We start from the raw sequence: 19,336 nt of genomic DNA, 5'->3' as shown, positions 1-19,336 counted from the left end.
ATTTCTGACCTTTCCAAGACATGACTCTGATTTTCAAGCAAGCTTGAAAAGGAAAAACAGGATTGAATACAAGATTTGGAAGTTCTTCTCATTTTTGGAAGATGAAATGAGGGAGGGGAACTAATTTGTAATTAGGCCCAGCTGGAACTCTCAGAACATAAAGAGTGTGTCAGTAGATTCACTGGAAATGTGTGTGAGGTGTTTCTCCAGTCATTCCCATTACACACAAAGTTCTCTCAAATTCTTGGTTGTTGTCTGCTTGAAAAACTGCAATGAGTCCCAAAAGTATTAAAGCAGCAAATTGTTTACAGGGAGCCTTTTTTTACAACTTCAGAGTATTCCCACTTATTTGTTGCTTGCATTAAGCTTGAGTGTACAGCAAATGGCCTTCACTCGCACTCTTGTCATTTCTGAGCATTGCCTCATTAGTGCCCTTGGCCAGTTATATTGTACCAAGTAAAAATACACTGACTTTGCATGTATTTATTTCAGTTCCATTACTTTTTTATCCTGCTTGCAATGCAAATATTAGTTAACAGAGCCTTGGGATCTGTCTGTGGATTTTGTTTCAAAGCAACATTTTGCACTAAAAGCAAAACCTCATTAAATGTACAGGGATTCAGCAGTCAAAGCACCTTGTACTGTAGTCAATTATTTGACTTCCTACTGAGCCTCTGGAAAAGCTGCTGGGTCATCTTTTCTCATTCTTCCCTTGTCTTTCTGTTTTCTGTCCTTTCCACTGAGTCTGTGTGTTGTTTCCCCCTTCCCTTTTTGCTTCTTTAGTTTTGTTCCTTATTTAGTTCCTTCCATGACCTCAGGATGTCCCAGTACTTTACAGCCAATGTAATGCTTTTGAAGTGTATAGCCAATTTTGCAACCTGCTGAGTGCCAGCACTTTCTGCTTTTATTATGTAAAATGTCCCAGTTATCACTGTTGAGGCGAGCATTAGGTGTATTCTCATTCTCCCTCCCTCCCTCCCCCTCCCCCTACTTGCTTTCACTCCCCCCTCTCCCTCTCTCCTCCATATCCTTCCTAATTATATGCATCTGATATATAGATTTGCACTTCCACATCTTGACTCAAAACGTGCTATTTGATTTGCCCCACAGATTGACAAATAACTTACTTGTAACCAGATGGATGGTTCAGTTCAATTTTGTTTGACAGTTACCTAAAATCTGTAAAATAAAAAAGTGCTGGAAGTCAGAAATAACATCAGACAATGCTGGCAAAACTCAGCAGACCAGATAGCATCTATGGAGAGAGAACCAGTGAACTCAGTCGTATGGACTTGAAACGTTAACTCTTTCTTTCTCCACAAGATACTGTCAGAACTGCTGAGGTTTTGCAGCATTTTCTGTTACCTAAAATCTGTGTATTTTTACTGACCTATCTGAATGTAATGTTTCTCCTTTTATATTCATCAAAACCCAACGTAGTTTTCAATCTTCACCCCTTGACATTCTCTGCTCTCATTCAAATTCCCATCTGGCTAGTTCACAACACATCTGACGTCCCTCAGTTTCAATACAGTTTTTGCACCCTCTCCGAGGCCCTTACATTTCCCTCCTAAAGTATGATGCCCAGAATTGGATATGGTACTTCAGGTCAGGCCCATAATGATTTCCGAAAGTTTAGCATAACTTTCTTGCTTTTGGACTCTGTACCTCCCATTTTAAAACTTAAAAACTTTGTGTATGTTTTTAGCAGCCTTTTCAACTTGTGTGATGTTCAAAGATCTCTTCATACATCCTCGGGGTCTCTGTTTCTTGACCCTCTTCAAGATTGTTACAATCAGTTTATACTACCTTATTCTTCCTCCCAAAATGCTGAAATTTCTGAAAATGACTTTAATCATCAGCTTATTCCAATCAAACTATAATCCTTGAATGATGTGAGTCCTACATTTGGGGAAGATTTGCATTTTTTGGTTTCCTGAAGGAGAAATGTTGAAGTAAAGATTGAAACATTCTGCAGTTTAGAACAAGACTGCTTGGATGTTGTAAACTGGAATTAAATGCAAAGCCAAATTGGAGAAAGGAATGTTTCAGCATGATGTAACTGGATTATGCACCAAAATGAACAGATGTTAGCATATTTAAATTTCCTTTCAGCTATTTAAGAATGCTTTAATTAATGAAGGGGCAGTGTGTTGTATCACTGCTCTATTAGTGAGGGAACAATGTGCAAATACATTGTGCCACAGAAAGTGGTTGATTTTTTTTCCCTCACCATCCAAATGTAATGGAGCAATAATGATTCCTTAGGCATCATTAGCATCCCAGAGTATCACTTCAATATCTGCACATTGTGTACAAAGCTGGCTAATGAATGTTAACCAGGTATGGAACTATTTCTTTTGACGTATATGTTTTGCAGCTAAACATTTTTCTGTTTTTTTTCTCTGTTGCCCACAGTGGGTTTGGATTACTAGACGATAATCAGAAATGGAAACACTTGCGTGTTTTCTCCCCATCTAGCTTAAGGCTGTTGGGATCAACTATACCTAAGAAAAGCTAACTTGATGTAGACTCTATGTAGGACTGTAACAGGTTAATACTACATAGATTCAGACACCTGCAAGAAATCAATTTTTTTTTAATATCAGCAGAATGTACAACAGCAAGTTATATGTTTTTACACTTATTGGCAGGATATTCCTCAGGTCCCTGCAAAGTATTAGACAATCTAGTTCTCAGTGCACAATGCTGAAGAACTTCTGAAATTGAGCCTATTTATACACCAAGTTAGTCAAAGTCGCATGGCTTTCTTTGCGCAAGTCAGTTCTGAGGTCGTCATACGATCTTTGTACTGTATGGGACTACAATAGCAGATGGCAGTGCTGTTACCCACGCACTGACTGAAATATGGCTGACATTAATTTCTTATCAGCAAAAGCTAAGATACTTCTGCATGATTTTAAAAATGATGCCTTATTTAATGGCAGTTGCTGAAATATGGATATGTTGTCTCCAAACTTGATATAATTCTTGCACATACTCTTCGCATCTTGCATTGCATTAATCTGACACCTACTGCACTTAGTTTTCTTTTCCATATGAAATTCTATCACACACAATACATTCTCATCATGCAAAGATAGTAATGCTGACTTCTATATTATTGAGCTGTGTTTGCCTGATGTTTTATACACCACTCTGCAGATTGAACTAGGGATTAACTGTACCATATTGGACAGTATGTTATCCTACTAAAATGACTAATGATGTGTATTTAAATATGCTAATGATTGTGGGTGGAGATTAGGAACAGCAAAGGGAGGAAGACGCTGGTGGGTGTCGTCTATAGGCCCCCGAATAATGATCTGGAGGTGGGGCGGGCTGTTAACGCGCAAATAAGTGTGGCGTGCAGGAATGGGACGGCAGTAGTTATGGGGGATTCAATCTGCATATTGATTGGTCGACCCATGTTGGACGAGGTGGGCTCGAGGAGGAGTTCTTGGAATGCTGCCAGGATAATTTCCTTGAACAGTGTGTGTTGGAGCCGACGAGGGAGCGAGCTATCTTGGATCTGGTGCTATGTAATGAGGTGGGTAGAATTAGGGACCTTGCGGTGAAGGATCCTCTTGGAGAGAGTGATCATTGTATGGTGGAGTTTCTGTTGCAGATGGAGGAGGAGAAAGTGGGTTCCCGGACACGAGTCCTTTGTTTGAATAGAGGGGAGTATGGTAGGATGAGAGAAGAATTGGCGAATGTGGACTGGGGGAGCGCGTTGGAAGGTAGGTCTGCTGAGGAGCAGTGGAGGATCTTTAAGGAGATCTTTCTTGGTGCTCAGCAGAAATTTATTCCGATGGTCAAAAAGGACTGTGGGAGGAGAGGTAATAAGCCGTGGATAACGAAGGAGGTGAAGGAAAGTGTTAAATTAAAAGTGGAGGAATTTAGAGTAGCTAAGAGCAGTGGGCGAGGAGAGGATTGGGAAAGGTTTAAATGTCAACAAAGATTGACAAAGAAGTTGATAAAGGAGGGTAGGAGAAGCTATGAAGCTGGGCTAGCACTTAATATAAAAAAGGATAGCAAGAGTTTTTATAAATATATAAAAAGGAAGAGGCTGGCTAGGGTGAACGTTGGTCCTTTAGAGGATGAGAAAGGGGACCTAGTGGTAGGGGATGGGGATATGGCTAAGGTCTTGAATAGCTTTTTTGTTTCTGTCTTCACGGAGGAGGACGTGAATAATTTGCCGGGTGTTAGCGATGGAAAGGTGGTAGGACTGGAGGGTCTTAATGACATTACTGTTACTAGAGAGGTGGTGCTCGACAGACTGGAGGGGCTGATTGTGGACAAGTCCCCAGGACCGGATGGAATGCATCCGAGGGTTCTGAAAGAAATGGCGGAGGTGATAGTGGATGCCTTGGTGGTTATTTTCCAGACGTCGCTGGATTCCGGGGAAGTGCCGGAAGATTGGAAAACGGCTAATGTTACGCCGTTGTTTAAGAAGGGTGCCAGGCAAAAGGCGGGGAATTATAGGCCGGTTAGTTTAACGTCTGTGGTAGGTAAAATGTTAGAATCCGTCATTAAGGAGGAAATTGCAAGGCATCTTGAAGGGAATTGCTTGATAGGGCAGACGCAACACGGTTTCATTAAAGGGAAGTCGTGTCTGACAAATTTACTGGAGTTCTATGAGGATGTGTCTAGGGCAGTGGATAGAGGAGAGCCGGTGGATGTGGTCTTTCTGGATTTTCAGAAGGCGTTTGACAAGGTACCTCACAAGAGGTTATTGCAGAAGGTCAGGGGACATGGAGTTGGGGGTAGGGTGTTAGCGTGGATAGAGGATTGGTTGTCAAATAGGAGGCAGAGAGTGGGGGTCAATGGGTGCTATTCGGATTGGCGGTTGGTGACTAGTGGAGTGCCCCAGGGGTCGGTGCTGGGGCCTCAGCTATTTACCATTTATATGGATGATCTGGAGGAGGGAACCGAGTGTAGGGTGTCGAAATTTGCTGATGACACCAAGATTGGGGGAAAGGCAAATTGTGCGGAGGGTGTGGAGAGTCTGCAGAAGGATCTAGATAGGCTGGGCGAATGGGCCAGGAAATGGCAAATGGAATTTAATGTTGGCAAGTGTGAGGTGGTCCACTTTGGTAGGAAGAATGGTAGGAAGGACTATTAAGAACATAAGAACATAAGAAATAGGAGCAGGAGTAGGCCATCTGGCCCTTCGAGCCTGCCCCGCCATTCAATAAGATCATGGCTGATCTGTCGTGGCTCAGTTCCACTTTCCCGCCCTCTCCCCATAACCCTTAATCCCCTCTCTTATCAAAAACCCATCAACCCGCTTCTTAAAAATATTTAGCGAGGCAGCCTCCACCACTTCAACAGGCAGAGAATTCCAGAGATTCACCACCCTTTGAGTGAAGAAGTTCCTCCTCAACTCCGTTCTGAACTGCCCCCCCTTTATCTTGAGGCTGTGCCCCCTAGTCCTACTGTCTTTTTTGAGCGGGAAGAGTCTTTCCACCTCTATCCTATCCATCCCATTCATCATCTTATACGTCTCAATGAGATCTCCCCTCATTCTTCTAAACTCTAACGAGTACAAGCCTAGTTTATTCAGCCTCTCCTCATAGCTCAACCCCCTCAACTCCGGTATCAGCCTAGTAAACCTCCTCTGCACTCCCTCCAAGGCCAAAATATCCTTGCGCAGGTGCGGCGCCCAAAACTGCACACAGTACTCCAGCTGCGGCCTCACCAATGCCCTATACAGCTGCAGCAAGACCTCCCTACTTTTATATTCAATCCCCCTCGCTATGAAGGCCAGCATCCCATTCGCCTTCCTGACCACCTGCTGCACCTGCAGGCTGGGTTTTTGCGACTCATGCACAAGGACCCCGAGGTCCCTCTGCACCGTCGCCTGCTGCAGTTTTTCGCCACGTAAGTAATAGTCCTTCCTACCATTCTTCCTACCAAAGTGGACCACCTCACACTTGCCAACATTAAATTCCATTTGCCATTTCCTGGCCCATTCACCCAGCCTATCTAGATCCTTCTGCAGACTCTCCACACCCTCCGCACAATTTGCCTTTCCCCCAATCTTGGTGTCATCAGCAAATTTCGACACCCTACACTCGGTTCCCTCCTCCAGATCATCTATATAAATGGTAAATAGCTGAGGCCCCAGCACCGACCCCTGGGGCACCCCACTAGTCACCAACCGCCAATCCGAATAGCACCCATTGACCCCCACTCTCTGCCTCCTATTTGACAACCAATCCTCTATCCACGCTAACACCCTACCCCCAACTCCATGTCCTCTGACCTTCTGCAGTAACCTCTTGTGAGGTACCTTATCAAACGCCTTCTGAAAATCCAGAAAGACCACATCCACCGGCTCTCCTCTATCCACCGCCCTAGACACATCCTCATAGAACTCCAGTAAATTGGTCAGACACGACTTCCCTTTAATGAAACCGTGTTGCGTCTGCCCTATCAAGCAATTCCCTTCAAGATGCCTCGCAATTTCCTCCTTAATGACGGATTCTAACATTTTACCTACCACAGACGTTAAACTAACCGGCCTGTAATTCCCCGCCTATTACTTACGGGGCGAGAAACTGCAGCAGGCGACGGTGCAGAGGGACCTCGGGGTCCTTGTGCATGAGTCACAAAAACCCAGCCTGCAGGTTCAGCAGGTGGTCAGGAAGGCGAATGGGATGCTGGCCTTCATAGCGAGGGGGATTGAATATAAAAGTAGGGAGGTCTTGCTGCAGCTGTATAGGGCATTGGTGAGGCCGCAGCTGGAGTACTGTGTGCAGTTTTGGGCGCCGCACCTGCGCAAGGATATTTTGGCCTTGGAGGGAGTGCAGAGGAGGTTTACTAGGCTGATACCGGAGTTGAGGGGGTTGAGCTATGAGGAGAGGCTGAATAAACTAGACTTGTACTCGTTAGAGTTTAGAAGAATGAGGGGAGATCTCATTGAGACGTATAAGATGATGAATGGGATGGATAGGATAGAGGTGGAGAGACTCTTCCCGCTCAAAAAAGACAGTAGGACTAGGGGGCACAGCCTCAAGATAAAGGGGAGGCGGTTTAGAACGGAGTTGAGAAGAAACTTCTTCACTCAAAGGGTGGTGAATCTCTGGAATTCTCTGCCCGTTGAAGTGGTGGAGGCTGCCTCGCTAAATATTTTTAAGAAGCAGGTTGATGGGTTCTTGATAAGAGAGGGGATTAAGGGTTATGGGGAGAGGGCGGGAAAGTGGAACTGAGCCACGACAGATCAGCCATGATCTTATTGAATGGCGGGGCAGGCTCGAAGGGCTGGGTGGCCTACTCCTGCTCCTATTTCTTATGTTCTTATGATGGGGGGATGGTTGTCTACTTTGCATGCTTTCCTCTGAGTTCCATGAGTGCCACAACTGCTTCCTTTCGTATGCAAATTCAGTGCTGAGGTGCTTCTGGTTTAGAGGGCAAAACACTCAACAAACTTTACATTAATGACCGCTCTTCAGTGGCTGACGCAATGATGTGACTTTAGGGTGAAACCCGCTTCAGAAGAAGTTATGATGCCACCCACGATTATATAATCTGCTGCCACTTATTTTTGTCAGCCACCCGACAAAAAAATGGTTGTGAGGGTGAAGGTGCCTGCAGAACCAGGCATCAGCAGGAGATTGCTGAGTGATTTTAGGCCATTTAATTATATAGAAAAAATAGAATTCTATTCTTTAGAATTTCTTTTTTGTTTTAAATGAATTGAATGAATAACAAATAAAGTTTCCTATTTGCAAATTTAAAGTTCTGAATGAAAGATAAGTTAAATCAAGCTCTGGGTCTTTTTTCACAGTTGAGTTGCTGCTCAGTTGAAGTCTGGATAGCGGATTCCATGGAAGCTGAGTATTCTTGAAATGGTCTTTTCAGAGGAGTTATAATGAGTCTGTACATGTTGATTGGGGCAGGCACAATGATGGGAGAGTGGGTGCAGATCCTCAGTGACCATTGCAGCATTCATGAGCTTGCCAGTGCCTGGAATCAAAACTGGGTAATGTCAGGAAATTATGAAAAATATTAAAGGCCTACTACTGCCATTGACCCTCCCCCATGCCCTTCTCCGGGAACCCAGGCACTTCAAGTCCCCAGTGGTATCTGTGAGTGAGGTGAGAAACCAGCCAATAGAGCGTGTTATTAAAACTGAACAGGTTCTGGTACTGTTTGCTAAGTATTTGATTGGATTGATAGATTGTTTAGTTAATGCAGCATTATCGGAGAATGTGGTGGGAATAATGCTGCTCGAGGGGATTTCACTTAAAGAAATCAGTAGGATTTCTCTCTGTCCATTACTGTCTACATAGTAAATTCAGGAGGTTTGTTAGAATCCAATGTGCTGTGCAGTAATGCTTTTTTTATCTGTTTTACTGTTTTTTTAATGGAACTGTTGTTTTTTAAATGGAATGGACAATGATTTAACTTGAAACTTTCTGCCTGGGAAGAGAAATCTTTGTATTTATTGAGGAAGAAATGTAATTTGGAAAGCTATTTGTATTTCAGTTCCTGTTAACCAAAGGAGCAAGAAAGTGGAACATCATTTTCCTGCTCCTTCTCATTCTGTCTACTCGTGCACTCATTCCTCTTTTTTGCCATTCATATGTCCCTTTGTTCAGTATGCACTGTATCTGTTTACTTTCCTGCCATTCACCCTTTCTTTACTTGATCAAGTTTTAATTCATCCTCTCACTGGTTCTCTATTCACTTTCCTTATATCTAGTCTCGGCCTTCTGCATTATATGTGCTGCCTTCCCCAATAGCTAATTTTGACTTTAAAACCTATTTGGCGCAAGTGTGTAATGATACTGGGTGAGAGCATAAGGGGATTTATATTTTGTTTCCTTTTCTAAAAAAAAACATCTCAGTTGCTTCTTAAGTGAGTCAGGAATATTGCTGCTGCAAGAAACATGAAATAATCCATTCAAAACCGGGAAAGGAAATGGTTGATGACACACTTGGATTAACATTCATATCTGTTGGCGTTAATTCCTTCTGTTCATGCCATCAAATTCACTAACTCCTCCTTGTTATTTCGCTTTTGTTGACTTTGCCTTTGCTGAATCAATTATAGTATACATTTAGGGCATGGATCTTGCAGTATACTGGAACATTTCACCCCTCGCGGCAGTGCAAATTTATTCTGGATTCAAGTTGCGTCTGGCTGAGAAGGTGTTGAAGCACTTTTAAATCAGCTCCTACTGGACGCAGTTCCACAGCGCAAAACTTATCTACATTTATATGAAAGATGGGAGGAATCTTAAGTGGAACAAAAACACAACATAGTCTGGTTGGGCCAAATGTCCTGTTTCCATGTGATTCCATGTAACTAATCTTTCACAAGGCTGCAAAAACAAAAGACTAAGTCATATTGAAGTGATTACTCCTCTCTGAACATGCCAAAGTGAATGAAATACTATGGAAATACTCTGAAGTGCCCATGGTTCTTTTGTACCCAACCACTCCATGACACCAACGCCAAACAAATGACAGTCCAGTGAAAGATCAGTTAATCGCTTTTGAGTTTAATAAATCCAGCAGCAGATAAAATGATCGGAAAATCATCTTAATTGTTTTAAGGGTCCAGCTGGTTCAACAATGACCTTCATGAAAAAGAGGTACATGCCCTGATCAGCTGGAGACTTCAGTCTCTCATTATGTGGTCTTGTTAGTCCGGTCTATGTTGTGATTCCAGCCCTGCATTACGTGGTCCTGTTAATCTGGCCTGCATGGTGATTTCAATCTCCCCTGCATATCTCTGTAATTTCCTCCAAACCACAACCCTCTGAGATACAGCAATCCTTCAGTGCTGACCTTTTGTGCATTCACTAATATAATTACTCTCCCATTTGTGACTGTGCCTTCAACTCTGGAATTCCCACCCAAAACCTCTTCCACTCTACCTCACTTTCTTCCTTTAAGGTACATCTAAACCTACGTTTTTGCCCAAGCTTTAGGTCGTCTGACCTGATATCACCTTATGTAGCTGTGTTTCATACTGCATAAAACACCTTGGGATATTTAATTATATTAAATAAGTTGTTGTTGTTCTACATGGTGAACCCAGTCCCACACTACATGGTTGTTTTTTAATATCTTCAAGGCAACCAAAGATTGGCAATAAGTGCAGTCTTCCTGTGTGGCCTGCATTCTAGTAACAAATAACTGTCTTTAGGTACAGGTAATTCTGCCTTGCACTTAATACATTTCTGTTTTCTGAATGGTTGAGCTTTGGATTGAGGACTTGAGATTTCTGTAAATCGTCTCAGTAAAATTTTAAATCTTTGTTTCAATTTTAGGTGGAGGTAGAAGTGGAAAGCATGGATAAAGCAGGTAATTTCATTGGCTGGCTACATATAGATGGGGTCAACCTTTCTGTCGCCCTCGTGGAGAACTCTCTCTCAAAGGTTCACTTCACTGCAGAGCGGAGTTCCTACTACAAAGCACTCCTGTCAGTCGAGGAACCAGCCAAGCTAAAACGGGAAAAGGTAGGAACTGATTGGGAACATTTGTGTCTTTTGAAAAATAAGTTCAACGTTTCTAAAAGACTACAGACATCTGTGTTTATCACAATGCTCAAAGTACAAATGAATGATGTACAATCCACCCTTGGTTTAACACACCCAGCTATAGCTGTACAATTAATCTAATCAATTAGAGGTACTGCATCAATACACATTATTTAATGTTTAAATGGATGAATTTTTTTTGCATTTAAAAAGAACTGCATTTAGAAAATGTTATCATTCATGCTGTATCCTGATCAGAGGGGAATGGTAACCTGGGTATCTGATTAATAAATAAAACCTTTTGCAAGATTCCTATGTTGGGATTATGCAATACGTTTCAGTATCCCATCACTTGAGACTATTTCTTAACTCTGAATAACAGAGGCAGCTGTTCATATACAGTTGACCTTACAGCCTCACAATACGAATCCCTTAGTCCTTGCCAAGCTCACTTCATGTGAAGTCACTGTCCACAGAAGTTTGTGAGAAGCCACGTTTTACATTTTTCATATTTATTTTCAAGTGTGCATAGGGAATTATGAAGCTATAACAGATACCATGAATACATTTGAACATTTTGTTCTTTGTCTCATCTCTTCCCTACCGAGTGGAAAACCAAGAAATCCATTTCTTCACAAACTGACCACATTTGAGCTAGAAACTGTTTTATTTTGTTTCTTTGTCATCAAAATGTCTTTCACCCATGTTAATCAAGGTAAGCAATGTTGGTGCACTGCTCCATTTTTGACTCCCACTGTGTACTTCAAGCATTCCCAGCAGAAGTAGATAAAAGTTTCCTCTATGTTCCCAAACTCAGGAATGGGATTTCTGCTTACAACAGTATTGATTTTCTGCTTCCTGTGCCAGTACATCTGTGAGAATTAAAGTTTATTTCATTAGTGTCACAGATAAGCTTATATTAACACTGCAATGAAGTTACTGTGAAAATCCCCTATCTATGGTATATAGTATTGTGGGTATTTTGTATTGGCAGATTTGTTTAAAAGCTGCTGAGCAGTTACTAAACATTATGATTTTTATTAAATGAATGGAACTACGCCTCCATGAAGGATTTAATGTTGCTACTGAGGGAGCAGAGAAACCAGGAAAACAACCATTTTTGGAAAACATCAAAATGTATTTGGTGGTACTGTGTCAGCAGGACAACAGTTGACGAGATTCCAAAGCCTTGAGCTAAAATCATGAATCTTGAACATCTTATCAGTGTTATCTCAGCACTTGAAAATTGTATCTTCAAAATACACCCTTGCCTGTTGTTAAATTCAATGCACATTGCAAAATTTGTCAGCTGATCTATGATTGCAAACTTCTTTAATTGAGAAGTGCCACCGCTTCACTTAGTTACAGCATTTTATTTGTGAGGAAAATTGCATGCCTTTTATATTTTGTGGTTTACAGTAATGATATTGGAAAGTTCAGTGAAAGTGCAGTCTTGCAACAGCCTCGAAGGGAAAAAGAGTGGTTAGCATGGGATAGAAATTGGACGTTGTTTCTTCATTTCCTGGGTATAAAATGGGATTAATAAGGCAAAGTTTAGGAAGCTGACACCCTGTTTTCTTGGCTGCTGCCTAAATGGGCCCCATGTGTATATATAAATGAAAGGGGCCTAATGTCTGTTTTCGACACTATAGCTGAAATTAACCTGTTCACGTCACACTATCTGTAACCCCCACGGGCTTGCAAAATCTTACTAACCGTCCTGGCTGGAGACAATGCACATCTCTTTAACCTGTGCTTAATCCTCTCTCCACTTACATCGTCTGTACCTTTAAGACTTGATTACCTATAAAGACTTGCATTCCAACCGTCATTTTGTAAATTGAGTTGTGACTTTACATGCCCTGTTTGTGAACAGAGCTCCCACTCACAGCGCTCTGAAAACTTGCGGTTTGTACTACCAAATAAACCTGTTGGACTTTAACCTGGTATTGTGAGACTTCTTACTGTGCTTACCCCAGTCCAATGCCGGCATCTCCACATCATTCCTCCCACAGTCCAAAATGTGCAGGCTAGGTGAATTGACCATGTTAAATTCTCCCTCAGTGTACCTGAACAGGCGCCGGAGTGTCGCGACTGGGGGATTTTCACAGTAATTTCATTGCAGTGTGAATGTAAGCCTACTTGTGACTAATAAGTAAACATTAACAACGTCCTATTCATTCACAATCTATAAAGTTATGGATCACACTCTTTCCCACTCAGTGAATTTGACTCTGTGGAATTCTAATAGAGCAGGTATCCTTTTCATTTTAGTGCTAAATTAAAAGCCTTATGTGCCTGCTCTGGTAGTTCATGGGGAAGCCAAAAATTCCATTCTACGCTTGGGAAAAACAGCAAGTAGTTCACGTGGCCATACCAGGAAATAAAGTCTTAATGTCTGACTGACATCTGACTGGTATATGTGCAACTTGATCATACATATCCATATCATGACTCACGCCAAGTTCCCATTTCACCTCACCTCTGTGCTCACTGGCCTATTTTGGCTTTCAGTTGAGCAGCACCTCAATTTTAAAATGTTCATACTGGTTTTCAAATCCCTCTGTGGCATCACCACATCCTATTTCTGTGATCTCTTCCAGCCCAACGATCTCTGGGATCCTTCTATTCTGCTGCCTTGCACATCCGTGATATTATTTGGTGCTACAATTGGCCACTATGCTTTCAGCTTCCAAGCCTTAATTCTGGAATTCCCTCTCTAAACTTTTCTTCTTTGAGGTGTTTATTAACACCTAACAACTATCTGTCCTAATATCTTAGTATGGCTTACTGTCAAATTTTGATAATACTTTTGTGAAATACATGAGGACACTTACTATAAAAACACTATATATGCAAGTTATTGTGGTGTGACTTTGCAAGAGCTGATTAACTGCTCTGTTTGACTGTTAAGTTTGTATGTAAAGTGCTTTGAGATATAAAATTTATCGTAAGTACAATTGTTAAATAATGTCATCACATTCAATCGCTGCCATTGTACAGAATAACAATGAGATGAAAGTTTCGTATTTGATTGCTGATCAAAGAATATTGCAGTAACTTTCACTGAAAACTGATAAGATCAAGGAGTTCAGGGATAGGTGTACATTTCTCCACTCTGCTGTAACATGTTGGAACTGTTTTAATTTCTGAGCATTTTACATGTCCTTTTTGATCCAAACATTAACTGAGTCCAAATTAGATAGAATTTGTAGGACAAAGAGACCGTTCAGCCCAACTGGTCTTTGTCATTTTTTGTTCCATATGATATAGAGGCTTTGGAGAGAGTACAGAAAAGATTTGCCAGGATGTTGCCTGGTACGGAGGGTATAACAATGAGGAGAGATTGAGTAAACTGGGATTGTTCTCCCTGGAAAAACGGAGACTGAGGGGTGTCCTGATAGAAGTTTATAAAATTATGAGGGATATTGATGTGCAGTTGGAAGCTTTTCCCCAAGGCAGAAATGACAATTTCAAGGGGGCACAAGTTCAAGGTAAGGGGGGAAAGGTTCAGTGGAGATGTGTGGGGAAAGTTTTTTACATAGACTGGTGGGGTCCTGGAATGCACTACCAAGTGAGGTGGTTGAGACAGACACATTAGCGAGACTTGAGACTCATCTGGATAGACATACGAACAGATGGGGAATAGAGGGATACAGGCAGTGGGTCTAGATAGGACAACATGACCAGCGTAGGCTTGGAGGGCCGAAGAGCCTCTTCATGTGCCGTATTGTTCTTTATTCTTTGATCCTTCTCCCACTCTACTTCTAAACCGATCTGCACATCCTTCTGTTATGCATTGCAATCAGATGAAGAGATTAATGAGGGCTTTAATTAAATTTTTACAGTTAATTGTGCAAATGGCTGGCTATATTGTGAATTAGGTCTTTTAGAATCATAGAATCCCTACAGAAGGAGGCCATTCAACCCATCGAGTCTATACCAACAACAATCCTATCCAGGCCCTATCCCACAGCTCCTACATATTTACCTCCCTAATCCCTCTAACCCACAGACCCTGGGGCATTAAAGGCCAATTTATCATGGCCAGCAACTTAAAATGCAAGTCTTTGACTGCGGGGGGAAACCGGAGCACTTGATGGAAACCCATGCAGACATGGGAAGAATGTGCAAACTCCACACGGTGACGCAAGCTAGGAATCAAATCCTGGTCTCTGGTGCTGTGAGGCAACACTGCTAACCACTGTGCCACCATGCCACCCTGTACCAGTGGTAGTATTTGGATTGAGTCAGATTTAATGTATTTTTAAGCACACTCTTCCTGGGACTGCTGAACACAACTAGTGAGGGTTTAGGTTTGAAAACAGCATAATACTCATGTCTCGCACCCATTCCCCACATGCCCCCCACTCCATCTCCTTTACCAAGGTGACAATTGCATTTCTCAGGTGCTTCTAGAGATGAGCCTCATGCCATTCTTGCAGATGTCTCAATCTTTGGGTAAACAAATTACAAAGTTGTCAGTGAGAAACAGCAGAAAATGATAGGGATTGTCACTATTACTCAGACTCGGAAAGCCAGAGAGGGTCATCTGAGGCCAATAGCCCCCAAGGGCATGCCTGTGATTTTAGTTTTATCTCTGGAATAAGCACAGATGTGTTTTATAATTCACTTCTGGAGCCCTTGAATAAATCTTGTCCTTTTCTTAGCCTTTTTAAAAGAGTTGTACGCCAGTTTTTTTTTAAAAGATCATTCCTGATTAACTTTGCTCGCTGAGACTGGGTTAATCACAGTGGCAGATTCCGTTATCTATGGTATCTCAGTAGTATTACGTGCCTGTAATGTAGAGAATGGAAAAGCACCAGCTCTCATCACTGGTACATGGGGAATATTCTGTAATTTGCAGGTCAGAGGCAAAACGCTTACTTAGCTCGATTTGCGTACAATATGATTTTTTTTCCATCCTTTCAAAGCCAGCCATGTAAATCATGAAATGTAAGTAATTATGATAAATGATTAGCCCCAAGTATTTTCATATTACAGTATATAAAATTGTGGACTGATCAAATTTTTTAACGCTAAACTGCTTGGGCTAAATTTGCCTGTGCACACATCAACTGCACAATTACCAAGGTGTCTGGAAAATCAGTGGCCTTGAAATGACCTAGTGCTGGTTCCTGACATTTCCCCTCAAATACAGAAGCAATTTGCATTGATATAGCACTTTTAAAATAGGGAGACATAGCCAAGCTCTTTAAAAGCATAATTTAAAAAAAACTGATCCCAGCCAAAGGAGGGAATATTTGATTTGTTATTGTCACATGTATTGGTACACAGTGAAGCAGAGGGAAGAGCCGAACCCCAGGCCACTGAGTGTGAAGATGAGTTTTGTAGGAATAATGATATTGAAGGCAGAACTTTAGTTGATAAATAGGAGTCTGACACAGGTGTCTTCATTATCTAGATGTTCCAAGGTTGAGTGCAGAAGGAAAAGGTGAAGAATATGAGGAGGTGATGACCAAATGCTAGTTGGGAAAGTGGGATTTGAGGACATCTTAGAGAGGAAGATGTAGCAGCGGGGAGGCAGGGTTAGAAAAGGAATTCCAATTGAGCTACATCATTTCTAGCCATATATTCCATATCTTGACTACTTAATTAGTATAGCCTAACGTTAGTGTCCCGCACGGTAGTACAAACAGAACAATTAATTTTGCTCTTCTTTCAAATATTCAGTGAATGTTGGCAAATATGAAGATCAACAGGTGGATAACTAGCAGTAAATCGTACGGTAAAACGTGGTTGGGATTTAAACGGATCACTTACATAGCAGGCATATTATCAAACAAATGTTATGATTAAAAAAATACAGCAACTATAATGCAGTGTAAATGACACAACCAGATAAGGATATGAGGTCCAAAGGTACATTTGCAAATACTTAACATAATTGTTTATAACCTTTTTTATTTAATGGCAATCAATTGCATTTACAGGAGAATAGTAATGGGTTGGTTGGCTCACTGGGTTAATATATTGATCTTTTGACCGTAGAACTAGGAATTGGATCCAACTACCAAATGATGGACTGGAACTATTAATAATAAAAACAGAAAGTACTGGAAAATCACAGTAGACCTAGCAGCATCTGTGGGGAGAGAAAAACAGAGTTGATGTTTCAAGTCTAATAGGTTTCTTTGGAACTGGAGCTATTTATTGGCTGAAACAGTCTTTCATAAATTGAGCTCCAGGCATTCTTAAACTAGTTTCCAGGTGAATTTGAGTTCACAGCACTAAATTCAATGTCATTCAGACATGGCAGAATGAAGATTAGTGTGGAATACAAGTGTTGGAGGGCACTTTGCCTTGTCCTGAACTGTCTTATGCCTGAGGAAAAACTTGATACGGAGGCTTAGGACCAAAAGATGCTCGACAGAAGAATAGGATGGAACCATGGAGGAATGTTAGTGAGGATGAGAAGTTTGAATTTGATGTGTGAAGTATAATAAACATGGGGGTTAAAGACAAATTCAATATCACGTGGGACAGGGAGGTGTCTTGAAGAATTGGGATCTTTAAAGAACAGGCATAGTGCAGTAAGTTGCAATAAGTAGTAGGTGTCTGAGCAGAGTGGTAATAAGAAAGAGGGTGAACCAGTAAGGAATGGGATAGGGGAGACCGTGACAGAGTAAAAGAGCAGGAATGGGGCAGGGGGACGTTTTGGTAGGAAGAACAAGGAGAGACAATATAAACTGAAGGGTACAATTCTAAAGGAGGTACAGAAACAGAGACATGACCATACATTGCAGAAATTGTTGAAGGTGGCTGAGCAGGTTGAAAAAGGTCATTTAAAAGACTTTCGGGATCCTGTGCTTTATAAATTGAAGCATAGGTACACAGACAAGAAAATTGATGGTGAACCTTAATGAGACACTAATTTGACATCGGCTATGGATTATTGTGTCCACTTTAGTAATGGTGTGAAGGCCTTAAAGAAGATGAAGAAAAACGTCACGTGAATGGTTCCAGGGATGAGGAACTTGAGTTATCTGAGTAGATTGGAGTCACTGAGGTTGTTAGCAAAGAAGGTTAAGTGGAGATTTGATAGAGGAGTTCAAAATCAGATAAACAGAGAAGCTGTTCCTCGTGACAAGAGTCAAGAATCTGAGGATATTCATTTCAGATGATTGGCAAAAGAACTAAAATCAGCATTTCTTTTCTTCAACAAATAGTTAAGGTTTGGAATGCACAGTCTGAGAAATGAAAGGGACTGATTCAATTTTGATTTTGAAAATAAATGAGATAATTATCTGAAGGGAAAAAAGTTGTAGTGTTACAGGAAAACAGCAAGAGTGGGACTAGCTGTGAGTTGCTCTTGCAGAGAGCTGGCACAGACTCAACTGAATGAATAACCTCCTTCTGTGCTTTAACCATTCCATTCTATACTATTCCTTTCTATGACTACAATTCAGGAAATGCGTAATTGCCTGCAAAGTGCTTTAGGAAGTCCCAAGGCTGTGGCAGATGCTATAGCAATGCAAGTCTTTTCTGAAATGAAATTTCAAATTGGGCCTCTTGATCCTGTTACCATATTTTCGCCCTTGGTTATTAGCTCTCTGTATCCTACTACATTACCTGCTCTTGGCACACAGCTGCAACCAAAGCTTGGGGACAGAACATAATACTTGTTTCAGAATGAGGGTCAAACTACAGTGGCAGCACAGCAGTGAAACGGCATTTAACTATTTCAAATAGAGCAAGTTATGAAAAATTCTTCATGCAAGTTGGAATTTTTTAAACCGGCTGAGAGCTTATAACAATGGTCATCATAAAAACTTGAGAGAGGTCCATGGATTGTAAACATAACTTGTCATAGTGTGACCATACCCTATTGAATCTTTGCTGGTGTCCTTATTAACCTCCTTCCTCCCAATATCTGACATTCACCTACAGTTTTGGTCCATCAAGGAAAAGTTACAATCCATACAGGCCTGAGCAGTATTCTCTTGAGTCTAAATGGTTTTCTTTTCAAATGTTATTTCGTAACTGGGTGTGTTAATAATGGTCATGCTAATGGACATAAATTATTAATATCCCATTAGTAAAATTAATTGAAAATTCGTCAGCTTCCCCCAACTAAAATAACTTATTTCACAATTTGGAATTAAATTTGGAGTTTAAGTAGCAGGATTTGATCTGTTTCATTACCTGGTAGTTTTCCTTGTTTTTCTCCTTTGCTGAAAGTATTGACACTTTTTTTGTTTATATCCAATTCAATCCAATCAAAGACCAATTCAAAGTCTCAGCAAGTGAGACATTCTAGATCCAAGCTGACAAAACAGGCAAGCTGCTTCCTGTCTTGGGCTTGATCTGGAGATGCTGGTGTTGGACTACGGTAAACACAGTAAGAAGTCTCTCAACACCAGGTTGAAGTCGAACAGGTTTATTTCCTCTCACCTGATGAAGAGGTAGCGCTTCGATAGCTTGTGGCTTGTGCTATCAAATAAACCTGTTTGATTTTTACCTGGTGTTGTGAGACTTCTTATTGGGCTTTGATGTACATAATCCAAACTGATTGGAGTAGGCATTGCATCTCCTCCAAGGCTTAATCTCATTTGCATCTTAGCCAAAAGGCCTAGATGCTGCTTTGAAAAGTTTCTTCAAATGAAACCTCAGTGTAACCTCATGACTTCAACTAAGTGCAGGATGCCGAAACCACACTTGATCTTCGTCGAAAGGCAAAGAAGCGAAGTATTGGCACTTGCAGCCTTTTGTACCTCAATCAAATGATTGTTCTTCTTGCATGAGCTTCTTTGATGTGGGTTGGCTATTTGACTGCAGCTAGGTAACCCTGTTCTCATTTGACATATTTACAACATCCA

The 19,336-nt window shown here is 41.3% G+C and overlaps 1 protein-coding gene across 1 annotated transcript in view; it reads left to right on the top strand.

Annotated features, from left to right (window-relative positions):
* snd1 (staphylococcal nuclease and tudor domain containing 1) overlaps positions 1–19,336 on the top strand; it is a 907,822-nt gene that overhangs the window by 649,969 nt on the left and 238,517 nt on the right. Inside the window, exon 17 of the mRNA XM_080207582.1 lies at positions 10,287–10,475. Coding sequence (XP_080063708.1) covers positions 10,287–10,475 — 189 coding nt within the window. The remainder of the gene's footprint in view (positions 1–10,286; positions 10,476–19,336) is intronic.

This window comes from Carcharhinus amblyrhynchos, chromosome 19, assembly GCF_965287045.1.
Source record: "Carcharhinus amblyrhynchos chromosome 19, sCarAmb.v2.hapA, whole genome shotgun sequence".
Classification (NCBI taxonomy): domain Eukaryota; kingdom Metazoa; phylum Chordata; class Chondrichthyes; order Carcharhiniformes; family Carcharhinidae; genus Carcharhinus; species Carcharhinus amblyrhynchos.
The sequence above is the reverse complement of the archived record's forward strand: the minus strand, read 5'-3'. Positions and strand labels throughout refer to the sequence as shown.